This window comes from Lupinus angustifolius, chromosome LG06 (assembly GCF_001865875.1).
Source record: "Lupinus angustifolius cultivar Tanjil chromosome LG06, LupAngTanjil_v1.0, whole genome shotgun sequence".
In the NCBI taxonomy this organism is placed as follows: domain Eukaryota; kingdom Viridiplantae; phylum Streptophyta; class Magnoliopsida; order Fabales; family Fabaceae; genus Lupinus; species Lupinus angustifolius.
In genome coordinates this window covers 3865747-3883498 of record NC_032014.1, presented here as the reverse complement: position 1 = coordinate 3883498, position 17752 = coordinate 3865747, and the positions used below count along the sequence as shown (strand labels likewise).

The following is a 17752-nucleotide window of genomic DNA, read 5'->3' as shown; positions in this document are numbered from 1 at the left end:
GATAACACTATCCACTCATCCATAAGGGCTTATAAGGCATAAGGATAAGCCTCCTCCAACTAACCTCAACACAACACTTTTCAGAAACTAAGGTATTCTCTCATTCCCCTCTAGAGAGAACTAAAGGAAAACCATTCGGCGCTCTATCATCTGGAAGATCATCTCACCCTCATACCTTCGAGATTCCGGAAATGGCTCAACAAGGTATGTTCTTCTTCTTCACCATGAACTCTTTTGGGGTTTCTTCGGTCTGGACCATGGATGTTCCATTCGGGTGTATGTATGGGCATACACATTAGGTTGTGGGAACAAAGCCATGGTTCCGCATTCACTCTATGGATTTCGGATGGAGAAGGAATTTCTCCAACATTTGTTGCATGCTTTCAGGAAAAAGAGAGACACAAGTTAAAGACATAATAAAGAGATAAGAAAGAGGACCTTCCAAGAACGAAGAAGAACATGCTTGTACTAACTGTCCAAAGAGTATAAACAAGTGAGTCAAACTTTATATTGTAATCACTCACATATCTTAAATAATGGCATAGATAGATGGAAGCCATTGAAAATGAACTACTAGGGTGAAAAAGTGCCATTTTGAATCTTTACCCTTAACCCATGTTATTGAGCTGGTTTCTATTATTCAAACAAGTTAGAGTTAGTCGAGCATGAAGGTTGAAGCATGAAGTTCATTATTAAAATCATGCTAAATAGTGACATGAACATCTTATCTGAACTTATTTGGTCATTGTTAGCTTTTGTGTCTTTATGTTCTGAAATTATTTTTAAATTAAAAATGTTCTCATGCTTGAAAATGTGAAGCCTGTGAGTGAGTGACACTGGTGATGTTAGCTGTTTTTCCAATGCATCCAAATAGATACAAGAGTCTGCTTTCATTCTACATAGAATTTGTTATTTGCACATTCATGCTAACAATGAAGTTTCACTTATCTGAATAAGTTTGAGTGACTGTGCGAGTTTCCATGCTGAGCAACACTAGTTGGTTCAATCCAGATATGAACTTTTGTGTGAATCCCAGACCATAAGCTATCTCGTTTTGCATTACTATTCTGTTACTTTTGCAAAGGATATTTTTTACTGCAACTATGATACATGGAGAGGAGAAGTACAATCAGCCAAACAGTCTATAGCTAGTAATCACTGCTTTAATAGCTAAAGGGTCATGAACTGTTGATAACACCTTCACATTGGACATAAAGAAACAAATTACACTCGATTTATTTTGTTGAAAGAAACTTGCAGCCATTTACACATAAAATCTGATCGAAAACAGAAAATTGCTGTCACTTACATATGCAAGTTGATGGAAAAGAATAACTTGTCATCACTAAGCATATGCAGTTCATCAAAAATAATATTTCAAGATCAAAGTTAAACCTTCCGGAGGGGGTGATGTTCATGGCTTCTCATTGAAGCACTATGACTGAAATCAGTCTCTCTCTCACCAAAAGTCTCTAGTGAGTAGACATCCCATCCATCATCCCTCCAATATGTGGCATAAACTGCTGGCACATTTTGCACTCTCGAATAATCTTTGCCTCCATCTGGACGCAGTGCTGTAATCAATTCATCAGGCATATCAAAAAACTCAATTTTCTTTAGTTTAGTTAGGTGTTCAATTCCTAATGGTACCTCCTTGAATGATTTACAGCGCTGGATTATCAGCTTCTTAAGACCACACATTGCTCCCTCCTCAATAACCATAGTTGTCAGTTCATCTAAATCATCAAGGCCTAACACCTTCAGACTTGGAAACCCCTTAGCCTTGAACTGCAATGTGGTACCAACATAAACCTGGAGAAACTCAAGATGCCTTAGATTTGGCAACTCTTGAAGATATACCAGAGGATCCTCATTTAACCTGCTCCATTTTAGATACACTCTTGCCAAATTCTTGAGAGAACTTACCCATGTGGGAAACTTCTCTAGACGTCCACTCAAGTATAATCTCTGAAGATACAGAGGAGGCTTGAAAATGTTTTGAATGTCAATTATCACATCTTCTCCAATTGCAGTTATGGACAGTGATCGGAGATTGATCATCTTCTCGATGGATGAACATAAAGCAGACCCGTCTTCTTGCCTCATCTTTCTTATACCCAGCCTCCTAAGTTGATTAAGTTTACCTAGATCAACCATCAAGGCGTTACTTCTTTGATCTGCCTCTATAGAACACAGATTTTGCAAAGATTGCATTTTTCCTATAGAGGCAGCTATCCTGAAGCCATACCTTGAGTGGAAATGAGCATAGGATTTAATCTCAAATCGATACACCAGGAGATGGCATAGCCTGTGCAGCTCCACAATTTCAACTGGCAATTCAGTGACATAGGAATGTTTAAGATCTAATGTCTGCAGGTACTGAAGCTTCTTAATCGACCTTGGAATGTTTTTCACCTTTGTATTCTTCAAACTTAGATACTTCAGAAGGTAAAGGTTGACAATTTCAGAAGGAAAAACCTCCAAAGGTGCATCCTGCAAATCTAACACCCTAAGCAACCTATAACCACTAGTTGGACATAATGCACGCATGAAAAAACGATCAAGTGGATCTGATAAGGCAAACATTAGCAGAGACCGAAGATTAAATTTGGTCTTATTTTGCGGTATGTTGTGCATTGTGTTTATGACTGATAGGCGTCGAACTCTGTCTGGCCAGATTATGTCTTGTTCTTTGGCTACTGTTGCAAAGTTCTGATCCTTTGACTTCAAATTGACAATCTCCCTTAGGAGATCGTGCATGCGACAAGTCTGCATCCTGCCATCACTGGTTTTGTCCACCACTTGCAGCAGACTTCTGTCCAAGAGCTCCTTGAGGTAACTGTCTGCTACTTCCTCTGCTGTCTTTCCATCTTCTCCATGGACAAATCCTTCAGCTACCCACAAGCGAATCAATCTCATATGCTCAACAGCATAGAATTCTGGGAAGATGGTTATGTACAGCAAACAGAATTTAAGATAGTAAGGCAACTCATTCAGACTAAGTGAAAGCACTCTCTTCATACCCTCGAGTAGGTCATTAGTTTCAATTTCAGACCCAAAACTTCTATAAACCATCTGCCATTCTTCTATGTCTGTCCTGTCTCTTGTAGCCAAAGCACCACTGATTGCCACGATTGCTAGTGGCAAACCCTGGCACATTTTTAAGATACTTCGGCAAACTTCTTCCAGATGAGGAGGGCACGAGTCACCCTGAAATGTCTTCTTGCAGAAAAGAGACCAAGCTTCTTGCTCAGATAAGAATTCAAGGTTATAGACCTTACCCGATTCGGCGGAGGAATGCGATGCCACATCTCTCTTGCGGGTGGTGAGCATTACTCTACTGCCAAGGTTGTTATTAGGCAAAGCATATTTGACAGCATCCCAGAGATTTACATGCCACACATCATCCAGCACGATGAGGTACCTGCTTCTACTGAGCAAGTTCTTGATCTCCTCTTTTAGCTTGTCAATTTTCATTTGACCAACTGCTTCAGGAGCTGGCTTGCCTTTGACATTATAGAGCTGTTGAACCAGATCTTTCAGGAGCTCTTGCATCTTGTAAGATTGAGTAACATTAACCCAAGCATGAAACCTGAAACGCTTCTTCACTTTTGGGTCCTCGTAGACTTGCTTTGCCAGGGTAGTTTTCCCTAACCCTCCCATTCCGTAAATAGGAATTACTTTTCTACCTGCTTCATCTTTGAAAAGTAAATCACTCATCTGATTTTTACGTGCATCAATACCAACTAGATCAGCTTCCTCTAGCAGAAGAGCATCTCCTTGCATGCCATGCCTCGGTGACAACCGTTGACTCGAGCTTGAGCCTATCCCATATAAGTTGGGACGGTCCTTAGAGATAAATTCCAATCTAGCTTTGATCCCTTGTATATCTGAAGCAATCCTGTGTCGAGCTTTCATGTTAGCAAGCTTATGAAGAAAACGAGAGATATTGCTTCGGCCATGGTGATCAACAATGCGGAGATTGAATTCATCTATTGCATCTTCCATATCATGGGCAATATCTCTCACACGTTTGAGCCATGCTTTGAGTTCAGGGTCTTTGTCTTTTAGAACATCAGCCACCCTTAAGATAGCCTTATGGCGTTCCAGCTCATCTTTGATGAACTGAACTTCTTGACTCACCCCTTTCTGCAGATTCACTTCTTCTTGCAGCAATGAAGTCAACTTGTCAAGTAAAAAGGATACTGTGCTATCTGTCATTTTTTCTTCACTTCAATTTTCTTCTCGTGCTAGGAATGGTTGCAACTTGCAAGAACTTGATAAGATTTCTGGTTTTTTATTCGATTGATAGTAATAGTTGTAAGGATTTGATGATAGGTTTTTTTGCTGGTGTGCTTATATACCATTTTCAAGGCTACATGTCTGAGTTATATTCCTAGGAATGTGCTATATATAAATATCACCAAGGAAACGGTCAACTGCCATTATTTTTTAAGGCCCTTTGCTGGTGTAGTTCAGAAACTACCAACTAATAACCATGCCCTCATATTCCTCAATAATAATAATGTAGCTCAGTAACTACTAACTAACTACCATTATTCTCTTCTATTAATTTACTTTATAATTTAAATTTGAAACATTTATATTTATTTTATTACTACCATTTAGTACTTTTAATGTTTTCCGACATTTATGCTAATATTTTAATTCTTTTATTCATTTCAATGCTTTTGATTTTCTTCTATTACCAACCTGCATTCTATCTTTCATGCAATTATCTAGTTTTTGGTATAATTTAGGGTATTCTTCACGTTGTGTGTAAAAAATTAATTTTTTTTGAGATGCATGACTGACTCTTTTAACAAATGTTGCTTCCAATAATTGAACCTTTGACTTTTGGTCTAACACAATATCTGATGATTCGTGAAGTCTTACATCAGTAGATCAATATGTTGCCAGTGAATGTGTGATTTGGAAGTACTTATTTTTTATTTATTTCACATTTATCTTATGTTGTAAGTTATTGGTGTGTTTGGAACAACTTATATAAATAATGTATGCTCTTTCATAAGGTCATCTTGCCTTATTTCCATAAGATACTAGGATAAACTTATCAAATAAGCCTCTGCCTCCATCTACAGCTTATGCAGAAGTAATAGGTCAGTTCATTACTTTACAGTTTGTGTTGGCAAATTCAGACATTGTTAAAAAAATATAAAAACATTCTCATATAAAATTGATTCTAGCATTTCTCAAAATATGAAGATTTCAATTTTCAAGATAATATATCCTTTTCTCTTTTAAATAATGTATTTAGTACAGTTATTAACATTTTTATTTCTAAGAATTTGGATAAGCACTTTTGCAAAAATACTTTCTAAGGTGCGTATCCAAATGTTAATAGCTCATTAAACAAAAGCACTTTTATCACAAGCACTTAATTAGTTTATCCAAACACCTTAATCTAAATGATAAAAAGAACTTGTGTAGATACATAAGCCTAACCAACAAGCTATGTCAATTAAGTAGAAATTTGGAATGAAAAATAAATTCTTTACATTTTTATGTAATATTCTTCTTAGATTTTTAACTTGAGATATTCTGGGAGATTCTGTAAAAAAAATAGTGGGTTCTGTAAGGCAAGATATCCTTAAAGACAATGTCTTGTGCGTGTCTCATACTATATTCTGTGTTATTTCCTTTTATTTCTGTATTTTATTTTATCCTTATATTTTATGTGTCATTTTTCTAACACTTCATACCTTTCTAGGTTGAGATAAAATAGCGTCTATGTGATTGTTGGAATATGTATGTTTATGCTATAAAATACTAACGTAAAATGATTTAGGTGTTTTTTATTATATTGGCAAATATATATGATTACTACCATATCCATCACCAGCTATAACCGTCCTTGTATATCACATCAGGTATACCTACATTTTATAACATCAACTTTTAAGAGACTAGTTCAACTCATACAAAAGTTGCGTCATTTGTTTTATATGATATTTATATATTATAGACATTAATTCCACTGACATATTATGGTGTTACTGTAGAAGAAGTGGATGGCAAGGAATTATATTAAACAAAACTTATCTATACATTTCAACTCGCTTTATTCTTCCATTCAAGATCGAATTAGATTAATCTCATTTGGACATAAACATCATTCAAATGGATTTTAAATATATGTATCATTATTTTGAACTTTTTTACATTGTTAGTATATTATATTTATATATATATATAGAGAGAGATGGATTACAATATAAAAGATGTTTATACGGTAAATGCACTTATGCACATCCTTTTTTTCTTATAAAAATTCAACTATTTGTGATTTGTGAGTTGAACCTTGTTGGTTAAGTATGTCTTTTGAAAGGTAAGAATAGCAACAAATTCCTTTTTTCCCTTTCAATACGCGGTAATCCAACTGAATTAGAAAAGAACAGGGAGATTTAAACGCTAAATTGGTTACATTCACAGAATCCTGTATAATATGTAGTAGTAGTACAAAAAAATCTAACAAGCTATAGTTTTTTTTCTGAAACTTCACAAGGTAGTTACTTCATCATTTCCTAAACATATTTTTTTCTAAATGTCCATTGCCTTTTCTTTTCATTGGGTTCTAATAAGCATCTAAACTCAAAATTTAAAATTGCCCAAGTTTGTGTGCGTTATAGCATGCCTCTGCTGGTTCCAGTTTAGCCATGCAGCTATTAGGTGCTTCTATTACAAATTACAAATATAATTAACATTATGTTTTTGCGCCATATTTTACATTTGATTTCTGATGTGTAAATTTGGAATTAAAATCTTCTCCTGTAGTACACCCTGCAATGTAAAGGGAAGAATTTATTTTTAAATTTTCTAATTCAAAAATAAGCAAAGATTTGAATCCATTAATATTTTGGTACCACAAATTAATATACTAACTCCTGTGGCGGAGAGGAATTGGAGAATTTATTTTTTTGGCTACCGTCTCAGAAATTTATTACCATTATACCTTGCCATCCTTTAGAAAAACTTATTCACCACGGGATACATGCATGTAATCAACCATATACTTATACATCATTATTAATATTATAATAAATAAAGAAAAATGCATACATTAGTAATATATTAGTTTTATATTATGTTATTATATTATTTATTATTAATTTTTTAATTATTGTTAACTCTTCGAAAATAAGAAAATAAGGCAAATGTCATGCGGGCAAATTGGCATGTTTCACGCGCACAGCATGCATAGAATGAGATGTTGACTTATTAAACCGAGTACTCAGATAATCTATCATGTAAATTAATGAAAGCCACGTAGAACTAGTGACTTGTTCGCATTACAATGCCAAGAGCTTTATGATTAGTGGCGGAGGATGGAAGGATAGGTGCCCCTGGATTTTTAAAAAAAAAAATCTATTTATCTTTTGTTTTTTTTACGAATATATATGTTGTCTCACAAAGTGTGTCATTTCATATGTCAGTTACTGTATTTAGCCATAAAAATATTTAATTATTAAACTTTTAAATTATAAAATATGACACATAGAGTGATACACTTTTTGGAGCATGTTTATTCCCTTTACCTACACCTAAATGACGTCTTTATGGATATATAAGTTGAAACTCATATATTTCTTTAATTTGTAGTTTCATCAATAAATATAATACAACTTGTGTAATCTTTCTAAAATTATATATAATAGATCAAATTCTCTTAGACATTGATATTGTTTATAATAATATGACTTTGTTTGAGTTTATAAATTTTATGTTTGATGAAAGGGATTATGTATGTATTGATAATATATATATTGTCCAAAAATTCTATTCTATGAGTTTTAATGAAAATGAATATTAATTTGAGATGTCATTGTCAACTTTTTATTGTTGGTGTTAGCCATTGATGTTTAAAAATATTTTCTATCATAAGTCATATATTATATTATCAAGTTATTAGTATTGTTTTATTTATTATGATCCAACCACTACATAAATATCATTTTGGGTATGACCAACTAAACAAAATTACGTAGTAAGATAAAAGATGAATTCCTTACAAATAACATAATAACTTATATTTAAAAAAAATAGTTAGAAAATTTTATCTTTGATACATCATGAACATTTATTTATATTTTTGTTATTTAATTAAATATTATTGTCTCTCGTAAGATTTTATCGAAGATCTGTCAATGTTCACCATATATTCTAAAATAGTGCCCAAAAATGTAGTGTTTAGATTGAATACCTAAATTTAAAAAAGCATTTTAAGTACTAGTAAAATTCAATGCTTAGCATGTTAAGTATAATAAGATAAGTGATGTGAGACTTATTTTTCAACATGTCTTATCGATATAAATCAGTTGTATCAGTCAAATAGTTACCTTTGACCCATAACTAAATGACATTTTTTGGCTCATTATAACTGTAAAGAAGTTTGACTTTAACTATAATATCATGTTAAGGCATCTCAAAATCAATTGACAATGAGAGAAGTAACCCAACATGTATTTAAATCATTTCCAAGACAATGAGATAAACGATATGAGACTTCCTTTCCAACAAAACTAGGTAAAACTCATACATCATATTCCTTTTCGGATTTCAATTACATATATTAGTGACTTTCACCCAATAGTCCTTCTATGATGAAATAAATAAGTAAAAGAAAAAATATATATATTAGTCACGGTTAATAGTTTTATATATTGTTTCACCCAATAGTTCTATATATTGTTAGTTTATTATTCATCGTTCATCTTCAATCATTATTAATTTTTCAAAAAATGTAATACAAAAAGTAACAAATAAATATTAATTGTATATAAATTTTTACACCAATAGTGTATAAATAAATAGATAGAGTTTGTATGAGTTTTTAAATAAATGTTTTATTTTTCAAATAATAGTGTAATCTTTTAAGTTACATGTAACCCATAAATTCTTTATAGACTAGCCTATAAAAGCTCTCTAGAAGTAATTAGTCTCTAGAAATTTCATTTTGGTTGATAAAATATCTAGGGATTTAATTCTTCATAAATAAGTTAATGTAAAGCCACTCAATTATTTCAGAAGTTTTTTGGACTATGGCTCCTAGCCTAACTCAAACAACGACTAGATAAATTGATTCACAATCATAAACAACTAAATGTTGGAGGATTGGGTTTCTGTGAATATGAGACCATACAACATTATAGATTATATGTGCTTATCATAACCCTATAACACTGCAAACATAAAATCATGTGTGTACAATCAATCAAATGCGTTTTTCTGTGACTTTGGAGCATCAGAAGCAATTTCCTCGAAGTACAAAATTAAACTATAACAATCAATCAAATGTTTTGTACAAGTCCAAAGGAATGCTAGTTTTTACTAGGTAAATTACATAAAATAGTTTTCATTACGTAAATTACATAATTGAAGTTTTTTAAAGTCAAAGGTATCCTCCTAAATTTCTTAAAGTTCAATTTTTTATTGTCTAAACGAGACATGTAAAATAAACATTTCAATTATCTTTTAGAAATTACATTCTCGCGTGGAATTCTTCATCCAAATGGACTCAGTCTTTCTTAAATAAGATTAACTGTGAGATCACCAACGTTTTGAAAACAAAATAATGGAGTCAGGTGAAGTTAAGAGAATGATTTTTTTTTTCGTTTTCTATTTTTCACAAGGTATTAATTTTTTGCTATAAAAAACAACTATAGTATATAGTTTATTATTCAATAAAAATGACTAGTTTATTTGGGTGGAATCCAAATTCACTTAACGCTTTTTATCAAAATTGTGATTAATTGAAACATTATATTTCATTAAAATAAGATAAAAAACTTGTATAAGAATGAATGATTGTGTTTATAACCTTGAAAGTTGAACAGAAAAAACTAAAATACCCATTTATTACTTATCCTATTTTTAAATTTCAAATTGACCATCTACTAATATATAACGTTAATTTATCTTGTTATAATAATTTTCAATTTATTATTTTATCATAATGATTTTTTTATTTTTTATCAAAATATTACTAAATTTTCCACGCATATTCCTTTCAAGCTATTAGAAAAATAAGTTTTATGAAACTCGTTGCACACCTGTACATTTTTCACGCGAGCGAGACTCATCCCAGTACTAATAAAGATATAAGTGATTATTTCTTTTATTATATCTTTTAAATTTTAAAAATAAAAGTGTAATCATGCTTTACAAATATAAATTTTTTTTTTTTCTTTTAATATTTCACCATACTTCTTTTTCCACTTCACTCTTTCCACACCACACCGACTAAATGGCACGTCTAGTAATTCATACATAATATGAGGGCAAGTAACAGTTCAAGTTCAGTTCTTTTTATTTTTCTTTTTAAGTTTGTTATTCTTCTCTGTCTTTCTAAAACAAGTCAGTAGTAGTTCACTCACTCACGCACTAAACACTGTTCTCTTTTTTCGGTGTCGGTTGAAATTCTCACATTTCTCTCAAAATTCTCTTTCTAAATTCTTGGAACCATGAATCGCCATCACGATCCCAACCCTTTCGACGAAGAAGAAGTCAATCCATTTTCGGTAATCGCTTCTCTCTCAATTTGTATCTATATTTAGCATTTCTCACATCCAACCTTGTTTTCGCTCCAAAATCCCTAGATTCAGGGATGAACCTTGTCATCTATATAAATGGAACTGCTTACGTGTTATTTCCTTTGATCTGGATCTGTAGTTAGTTATTTTACGTGGTTTTGAATACATTTATTTTTTATTTTTTTTGGATACATGTAATTTAGAAAGTGCGTCCTGAATAGGCATTAAGATCACAATAGGTTGAGGTTTTGGATCTCTGGACTTGGATGTTTGAGATTTCGGTTAGAGTGTTTCCTGAGCTATTCGATTGAGTGAATGCAAATTGTGAGATATGAAATGCAAGTTTCTTCGTTTTGTCTTAATGGTTTATTATTCCTCGTACATAAGTGTGATTATTTGACAGGTTTGGTAATCCCATGTTTCATTGAGTTCGCCGAGTATTGCCTTAACTGAATTTTCTCAGTTGAGGAGGAATTATAATCTATTAAGAGTTAGTTTTAGCTGCATGTATTTTTTAAGATGTTAACTAAAAAGCCTTATAAGTTTTGATGAATTAACTTTAATGTATTGTTGAAATTGGAATGTAAGTAATGAAGTAATGTAAGAGCAAGTTGCTAGTTTTGGAAGACTTGGCATTTGATGCTTTGTTGTTTCATTGAAGTCATGGCATTCAGTATTCATGTAATTTATTGTGGAAATCTTACAGAACCGTGCCACTGCTCCTGGCTCAAAATCGCGTAATCCACCATTGGCACCTGAAGTACAACTGGGCTTTGGACAAAGACACGATGCTACAGTCGATATACCTTTGGATACTACAAATGTAATGTCTTTGCTAATTTAGAGATTTACCGAAGACTTTAGGATTCTTTTCTGTTGTCTGAGTATGTTTTCCATGATGTTTATTAAGGACTCTAAGAAAAAAGGACAAGAGCTAGCAGCTTGGGAAGCGGATTTAAAAAGGAGAGAGATGGTTGGTTTAACAATGTTTGTGCCACAGATTTTGGTTTCAATCTTTCATATGATTGATTTTATTGTCAGCATCAACAGTGATATACTTATATTGTCTTAACTGCCTGCATATTTAAGCTTTTGCTTGTACTACTCCTTTGCTTTTGAGGATTTCGTGACTCTTTGAAAATGTGTTTGTAGGAAATAAAAAGAAGAGAAGAAAGTGTTACTAGAGGTGAATTTTGAGACTGCAAACTTTTACAATTAGTGTCAATTTGTTTCAATCTCTAAATTTGTTTGGGGTCATTAAGTTTTTTTTCTGGTATCCAAAACATGCTTATCAGCCGGTGTAACTGTTGACGATAAGAATTGGCCTCCATTTTTTCCAATCATTCATCATGATATAGCCAACGAGATACCTGTTCATGCTCAGAGGCTGCAATATTTGGCCTTTGCCAGTTGGTTAGGTATGGCAGCTCAATTATCTTTTCTGTTTATTAATTGTATGGTTGGTTGATGATGAAAAATATAATTTATAATCTGTGTTCTTGGTTAGGTTAGTAATTGCTTATAGTTCACCCGAAGTAAAGGGTGGAAGAATTTTTTTCATAATCATTGTTTTTGCATAAATATGTGTTAGGTCAATGTTTTGTATTTTTTGTACTTTTACTTTTATATATGTAGGGTACACATTTGCTGTCCCACTCCTTTGTGCCAATCCATGTGTCAAAAAATTATTTAATAATTGCAATTTTAACTTCAATAATTTTTTTCAACCAATCATAGGTAATGATACCTGGAGTGGCACAAAAAGTGGGACAACGGATGTGCTCCCTTATATGTACCCCTTCTCTATATATTTTGCATGTAATCCTTGATATTTCAACAATTCTTATTTCTGGTTTGAGTTTTTTATCCATAAACTTTTTTCTATATTATCATGAGAATGTTTTCCAAATATAGAAACCCTTAATTTACAGTTGGCTGCTTTGTTTGTTAGGTGAACTTTTTTTTTGCTTACCAGTAATTTTGGATGAGGTGCTGCCCAATTACTAATACTAAAACATTAGGTCTTATTAAAAAACTATAAAAGCATTAGTACTCTTGTGCCAATTTGTTCCATGGGTCATCTGTATTGCTCTCCTCTTTAATTCGATATATACATGCATGCACATACACATCTACACACAAGCAGATCTTTAGAATCTTATTTTCGGGTTCTTCTTTTTCATGTCTTCTTTTAATACCACGATGCGTAGAATTTTTCCCAATATTCTATTGAACAATCATCTTTGCAGGAATTGTTCTCTGCCTAGTTTTTAACTTAGTTGCAGTGATTGTCTGTTGGATCAGAGGCGGCGGTAAGCTAATTCTTTTACTCTTATGATACTTCCAGCTTTCTAGATATTGCAGTGATTTGGACCATATTTTGAAGTTTGCAATATGCAGGTGTTAAAATATTTTTCCTCGCGGTGATTTATACTCTACTTGGAGTTCCCCTTTCATATGTGCTTTGGTACAGGCCTCTCTATCGCGCTATGAGGTAAACTACATTGTCGCCTCCTTTTCTTTACAAGCACGTAAACACTGCCTAAGCAAGCACGTAAGATGCTAAACTGTCAGGCTTGGGGCCTATCTAACCGAACCTAATTCAAAACGTGACTGAATCCAATATGTCCGATAACCCAACATGCAAGCCAGATCCCAAACCTCAAGATCTGGGTTCAAAGTTACACAACTAGATTCAATTATGAATTCTACATGGTCTTGGTTTTGTTGAGAGTCAGGTCCCACATTTATCGAGTTTGCAAGTAAAAAAAATCATTTATCACTTGGGTGATCCTCCAAGAGAGTTTACAAGAAGGTTTACAGAAGAAAGATCAAATGTTTCAATAGCTAGCTAATTGAGGTTAAGGGAAGGCTATTTATAGAGCCTGTGTACATGCAGAAACAAAGGAAGGGTGCAAGGGAACTAACTAATTTTCCCGCCAATTAAATACTTAACTAATTGATTCATATCACACTTGAAACTTGAGATGGGGACATCCAATTTGTGGAGCTTGTGTTCAGAAATCTGGATATTCAAAGTGACCCAATAATCCAATGATCTTCATTAATCCAACTTGACCCAATCTGATTCATGACAGGAGCTGTAAAATTTTATACACTGGATTATTTTGTACATGGTGATGGTTGTTGCTTATGGTTGTTTATGGTATGCAGGACGGATAGTGCACTGAAGTTCACTTGGTTTTTCTTGTTCTACTTGGTATGTTAATCTATCATTTGATACTGTTTTACGACTTAGCGAGTGACTTGCTAATTTTCTGTTGATTGCTTCGGTTTGGTGCAGCTTCACATTGCATTTTGTATCTTCGCTGCAATTGCACCTCCAGTTGTTTTTCATGGAAAATCATTAACGTAAGTTCTATAAACTGTCTAGCAGAGTTTACATAACCACAGTTTCATGAAGTTGTTGATCTCTTTCTCTGTTTGGTGTAATTTTAGAACAAAGTATACTTCAAAAGGCAAATGAAACCTGGAAGAGAAATTTTAGACACTTGCACTCTAGAGTGTGTGCTCTGGTTTTATTTTCCCAATAATAAGCTGTCATTGCAAGCTGGGGAGAATATGTTTATAATTGGATGTTACATATGATCGGACCTTTTACTCATTGCGTAGGCATATGTATGCAATGAAACATTATAGTGGGATTATTTGTTTATTGATATTGTCTTGTCATATTATTCACATTCAGGTGTGAAGGAATTGCTGTAGCTCTAAAATTTATTAAATTTACCTGGAAAGAACTTAAGCACTAGTGCTTTTTATTAAAACGAAGTTCAAGTTCATTTTATGCTGTTATCTTATGGTCACCTTTTTACTTAATCATATGTACTAGTAAATTTATTAATCAAGTATAAGTATATATTTCTTTTGTCACATTTGAATTAATTCATTTAAAATTGCAGAGGCATCCTTGCAGCAATTGATGTCTTCTCAGACCATGTATTGGTTGGGGTAAGTTGTATTCCATGTGTCTGTATTACTGTATTAGCATTTATTTTCTTTTTGGGTAAAATTATTTTGCATGCATTTTTAGATTATCACCTAAATGTTAACAAGGTGTTTTTATTTTATAAGGTTGTAACTAATATGGAACTCATGTTTTTTTTGTTTTTCTATATTGTACAAGATTTTTAGAAGCATTCATTTTCATGCATTGATATCAAATATTTTAATTTATGTTCATTTACCGGTGAAAAAGTCTGAATATCGGGTCCTTCTATTATATGTATTGTTTAGAACTTAAAATGTAAAGAGAAATGAAGGTTATTTGTTTTCTCAAGTTGATTTTCCCCTCCTATAGAATTATGATCTCATGTATGAATTAATAACAATAAATTCCAGAGATCGTTGAAGTTAATGTTAACGTCAAGCTAGTAACTTGGACTTGAATATTGTATGAGAAACCAATCAAAATGATAACCAAGTAACCGAGGCTTTCGATTCATATATGAAGGGATGTAAAATATGTTGGAGTTGGCCATTAACAGAACTAGATTGAGTGGTGCTTTGTTTCCCTAAGTGTAAGCACAAAGCTTTTTGTTAGATAAAAATGATCTGGATTCCCTTTGACAAACGAAGGGCATAGAGAATCTGTTCATTGCATTTTGCAACGTGTTGAAGTTGCTGGAAAATTGAAATTTCATTACCTTTGTGTGATACTTTAGGAAACATCAAACTCCATAATCTTTTGCCTGTTCTTATATGTTTGGATTCAATAATTTGTTGTTATTCTTGCAGATATTCTATTTGGTTGGATTTGGCCTGTTTTGCTTGGAGTCTCTTCTAAGCCTCTGGGTGCTTCAGGTGAGGGATATATCATTTGAATGGATTTTCATTCTCAGTTTTTATTGCTTCTGAGCAATGGGATAAATAAGACAAATTAAAACAGCATGAACATTTAACTATGTTAGAACTGAAGGGTAAAATGGTATTTGCTTGGAGGAGTGAAGCGTAACAGCAGTTAGTTTAGAGAGGATCTTGTAGATAAATAACTATAAGGATAATAAGGGGTTGATGGAGATAAGTGTTCAAAATGTCGGGACTATGCTAAGAACTTTGAACTCCAACTCCGTATTGTCAAATAAAGACACCAAGGTGTGGTAGGAAGGACTGGTAGGTTTTGTATCAAGAAAAGGACTGAAATAGGGTTGTAATTATCGTTAAGAAATCTTGGTTGTAGAGAGGTTCTAATGGTAAAGAGCAGTCCGCTGCATGAGGCTCCTATCTATTGGGATTTGGGAGGTTAGAAGTGGAGGTAGATGTATGCAGTTTTACCTATAAATGTACACAATCTTACTCCTGTAAGCGGAGAGATTGTTTTCACTGAGAGAGGTTGTAATGTTATGAGTACGAAATATGTGTTTTGTATTAACATGTGACTTTTGCTGTGTATTCCAAAAAGAAGGAAGGTGTAGTTAACTGCTGTTTTTTTTTGGTTTTATCTGGGAATTTTTTCTTTACTCCGTATGAAAAATGAGTTTAATACCTTTATCGGAAATTATCTTCTTTCATATAATACTCTTGAAATGAATCATGAGTTGAAACAACTGTTGCAGTTGTTTAGCTACTTATCCTATTAGGAAAGTGATCGGGGACATTTTTTATGTGCATGATTTTGCTTAAGCAGCTAGATTTGCCCATAACTTTTTTAGAATATGTATTCAACATTATTGCTTGACACTTACTTCCTTTTCTTGTGTATATGCAGAAAATATACATGTATTTCCGAGGGCACAAGTGAGATTATTCTCAGGTTTTGATCCACGGGCTTTACTTCCCAGTTTGGCTTAGTATATTCTTTCTCTTTTGTCTATCCTTTTCTTTTCCAGTACAATATCTTTGTATGATAGTGCTCCTTGTTTCTCCGGCGAATGGGTGATTATACCAGAGTTTAGAGTGTACTGTGATGAACTCTGTGTAGTATGTCTTCCAGTGTATTTTCGTTTGCTTTTGATAAGCATACATGTAGATGTAATGAATTTGGAATGAAGGATTAGCGTGTGGTGATATTGAAGTTGTATTTTCGCCCCCTCAAAGTTTATTAAATGACTATTTCTACTATTAAAATACCCAAAACTGCCCTTAGACAAAATGCATTCTTAAATTTAATCCCGAAAAATTGAAAATTGTCATTATAATTCTTAAATATTTTTGAAATAATATTAGAGATAAAATAGTTCCCATGACCAGCAATTATTTTGATGATATTTGAGATTCTTAATCAAGAGAAATTTCTTCGATGAAAATGTTTTTCATATGTTCAAATTTTGGACATTTACTTAGAATATGTATGTTTGAGGTGACTCTTACCCTGGGTAATTTTTCGTCTTAGCATGGGAAATGGGAAAATTGTTCTAGCTCCCCTAGTTATGATGAAATTGCAGGCCACACTATAGTTGTCCAAAATTTACCATCACCCCATTGTTTTTTCGATAGATGATGCGTTGAATAGATTTCACATCCCCCTCATCATATTTGTATTTTATTTACGAAATGGTTGTCCTTACTCAATAAATTATTTTTTGTTTTCACAATGCATTAAGATCTCTTATTTATGTGATTTTTTTTTGCGTTTCGCCTTAAATTTTAACTATTGAAGCCATTTTTATCAATTTTATGTTAACGCTTCACTTTTGTTCGCAAATGACTCTACGTGTGTAATAAACCATACAAAAAATGAAACACCAAGAAAGCTGAAGCCACCGCACCAGGCACCAAATGGAATCTAGTTGTGGCGTATGGCTAAGCATCATCTATGAGCTCAACTTTCAATACACACTTATAAATAACCCTTTTCATAGCTTAACTTTTGAGCGGAGCACTAATAGTCAATTGTTGTAACTTAAGATCATTAGGATTTAGGAGAACTTAACCCTAAAACCTTCGTGATTCAAATAACACATGAGCTTCCTTGTTTACTCATGAGACTCGTAATATGCAACTACTGAACTACGTGGTAAACTTACTTTTCTTTCTCATATAAATATACATAATAAAAACTATGTTGTTGACACTTTTTTTAGTCGCAGTTTGGTAGTTTGTTTCCAATATGTAGTAAACGAGGGAATGAGACTCGTACCTTCTATTTTGTTCAAACCAACCGAACATGTAACATGTTCGTGACTTATTAACCTGCGGGCACTGGACCAAAACAACAACCTTCTTTATGCTACACTTTATAA

At 33.0% G+C, this 17752-nt stretch overlaps 2 protein-coding genes and 1 long non-coding RNA gene across 4 annotated transcripts in view; 2 read left to right on the top strand and 1 right to left on the bottom strand.

The window, feature by feature from the left end:
* Nucleotides 1-727, top strand: part of LOC109349063 — a 1394-nt gene extending 667 nt beyond the window's left edge. Inside the window, exon 2 of the long non-coding RNA XR_002107913.1 lies at nucleotides 388-727. This is a non-coding gene — a long non-coding RNA (uncharacterized LOC109349063). The remainder of the gene's footprint in view (nucleotides 1-387) is intronic.
* LOC109349062 (disease resistance protein RPM1-like) lies at nucleotides 1087-4515 on the bottom strand. 2 transcript variants are annotated; one of them, XM_019589712.1, is made up of 2 exons: nucleotides 1651-4515; nucleotides 1087-1395 (listed from the first exon to the last, which is right to left on the bottom strand). In XM_019589712.1, the coding sequence occupies exons 1-2, from the start codon at nucleotides 4219-4221 to the stop codon at nucleotides 1390-1392; spliced, it is 2577 nt and encodes an 858-aa protein (XP_019445257.1). In that variant the 5' UTR covers nucleotides 4222-4515; the 3' UTR covers nucleotides 1087-1389. The 2 variants fall into 2 exon arrangements, with proteins under 2 accessions (XP_019445257.1, XP_019445256.1); XM_019589711.1 differs by having other exon boundaries at nucleotides 1087-4514.
* LOC109349061 (secretory carrier-associated membrane protein 4-like) lies at nucleotides 10358-16639 on the top strand. Its single transcript, XM_019589710.1, has 12 exons — nucleotides 10358-10538; nucleotides 11257-11373; nucleotides 11461-11523; nucleotides 11703-11736; nucleotides 11846-11968; nucleotides 12800-12862; nucleotides 12951-13044; nucleotides 13725-13770; nucleotides 13855-13922; nucleotides 14474-14522; nucleotides 15309-15374; nucleotides 16279-16639. Exons 1-12 carry the CDS (start codon nucleotides 10482-10484, stop codon nucleotides 16309-16311), a joined length of 813 nt encoding a protein of 270 aa, XP_019445255.1. The 5' UTR covers nucleotides 10358-10481; the 3' UTR covers nucleotides 16312-16639.

Coding starts and splice junctions, on each gene's coding strand:
- LOC109349062 (XM_019589711.1), bottom strand. CDS start 4,221: ATGACAGATAGCACAGTATCCTTTTTACTTGACAAGTTGACTTCATTG.
- LOC109349061 (XM_019589710.1), top strand. CDS start 10,482: ATGAATCGCCATCACGATCCCAACCCTTTCGACGAAGAAGAAGTCAAT. Junction 11,524..11,702: donor ATTTAAAAAGGAGAGAGATG/GTTGGTTTAACA, acceptor ATGTGTTTGTAG/GAAATAAAAAGAAGAGAAGA. Junction 13,771..13,854: donor GGTTTTTCTTGTTCTACTTG/GTATGTTAATCT, acceptor GGTTTGGTGCAG/CTTCACATTGCATTTTGTAT.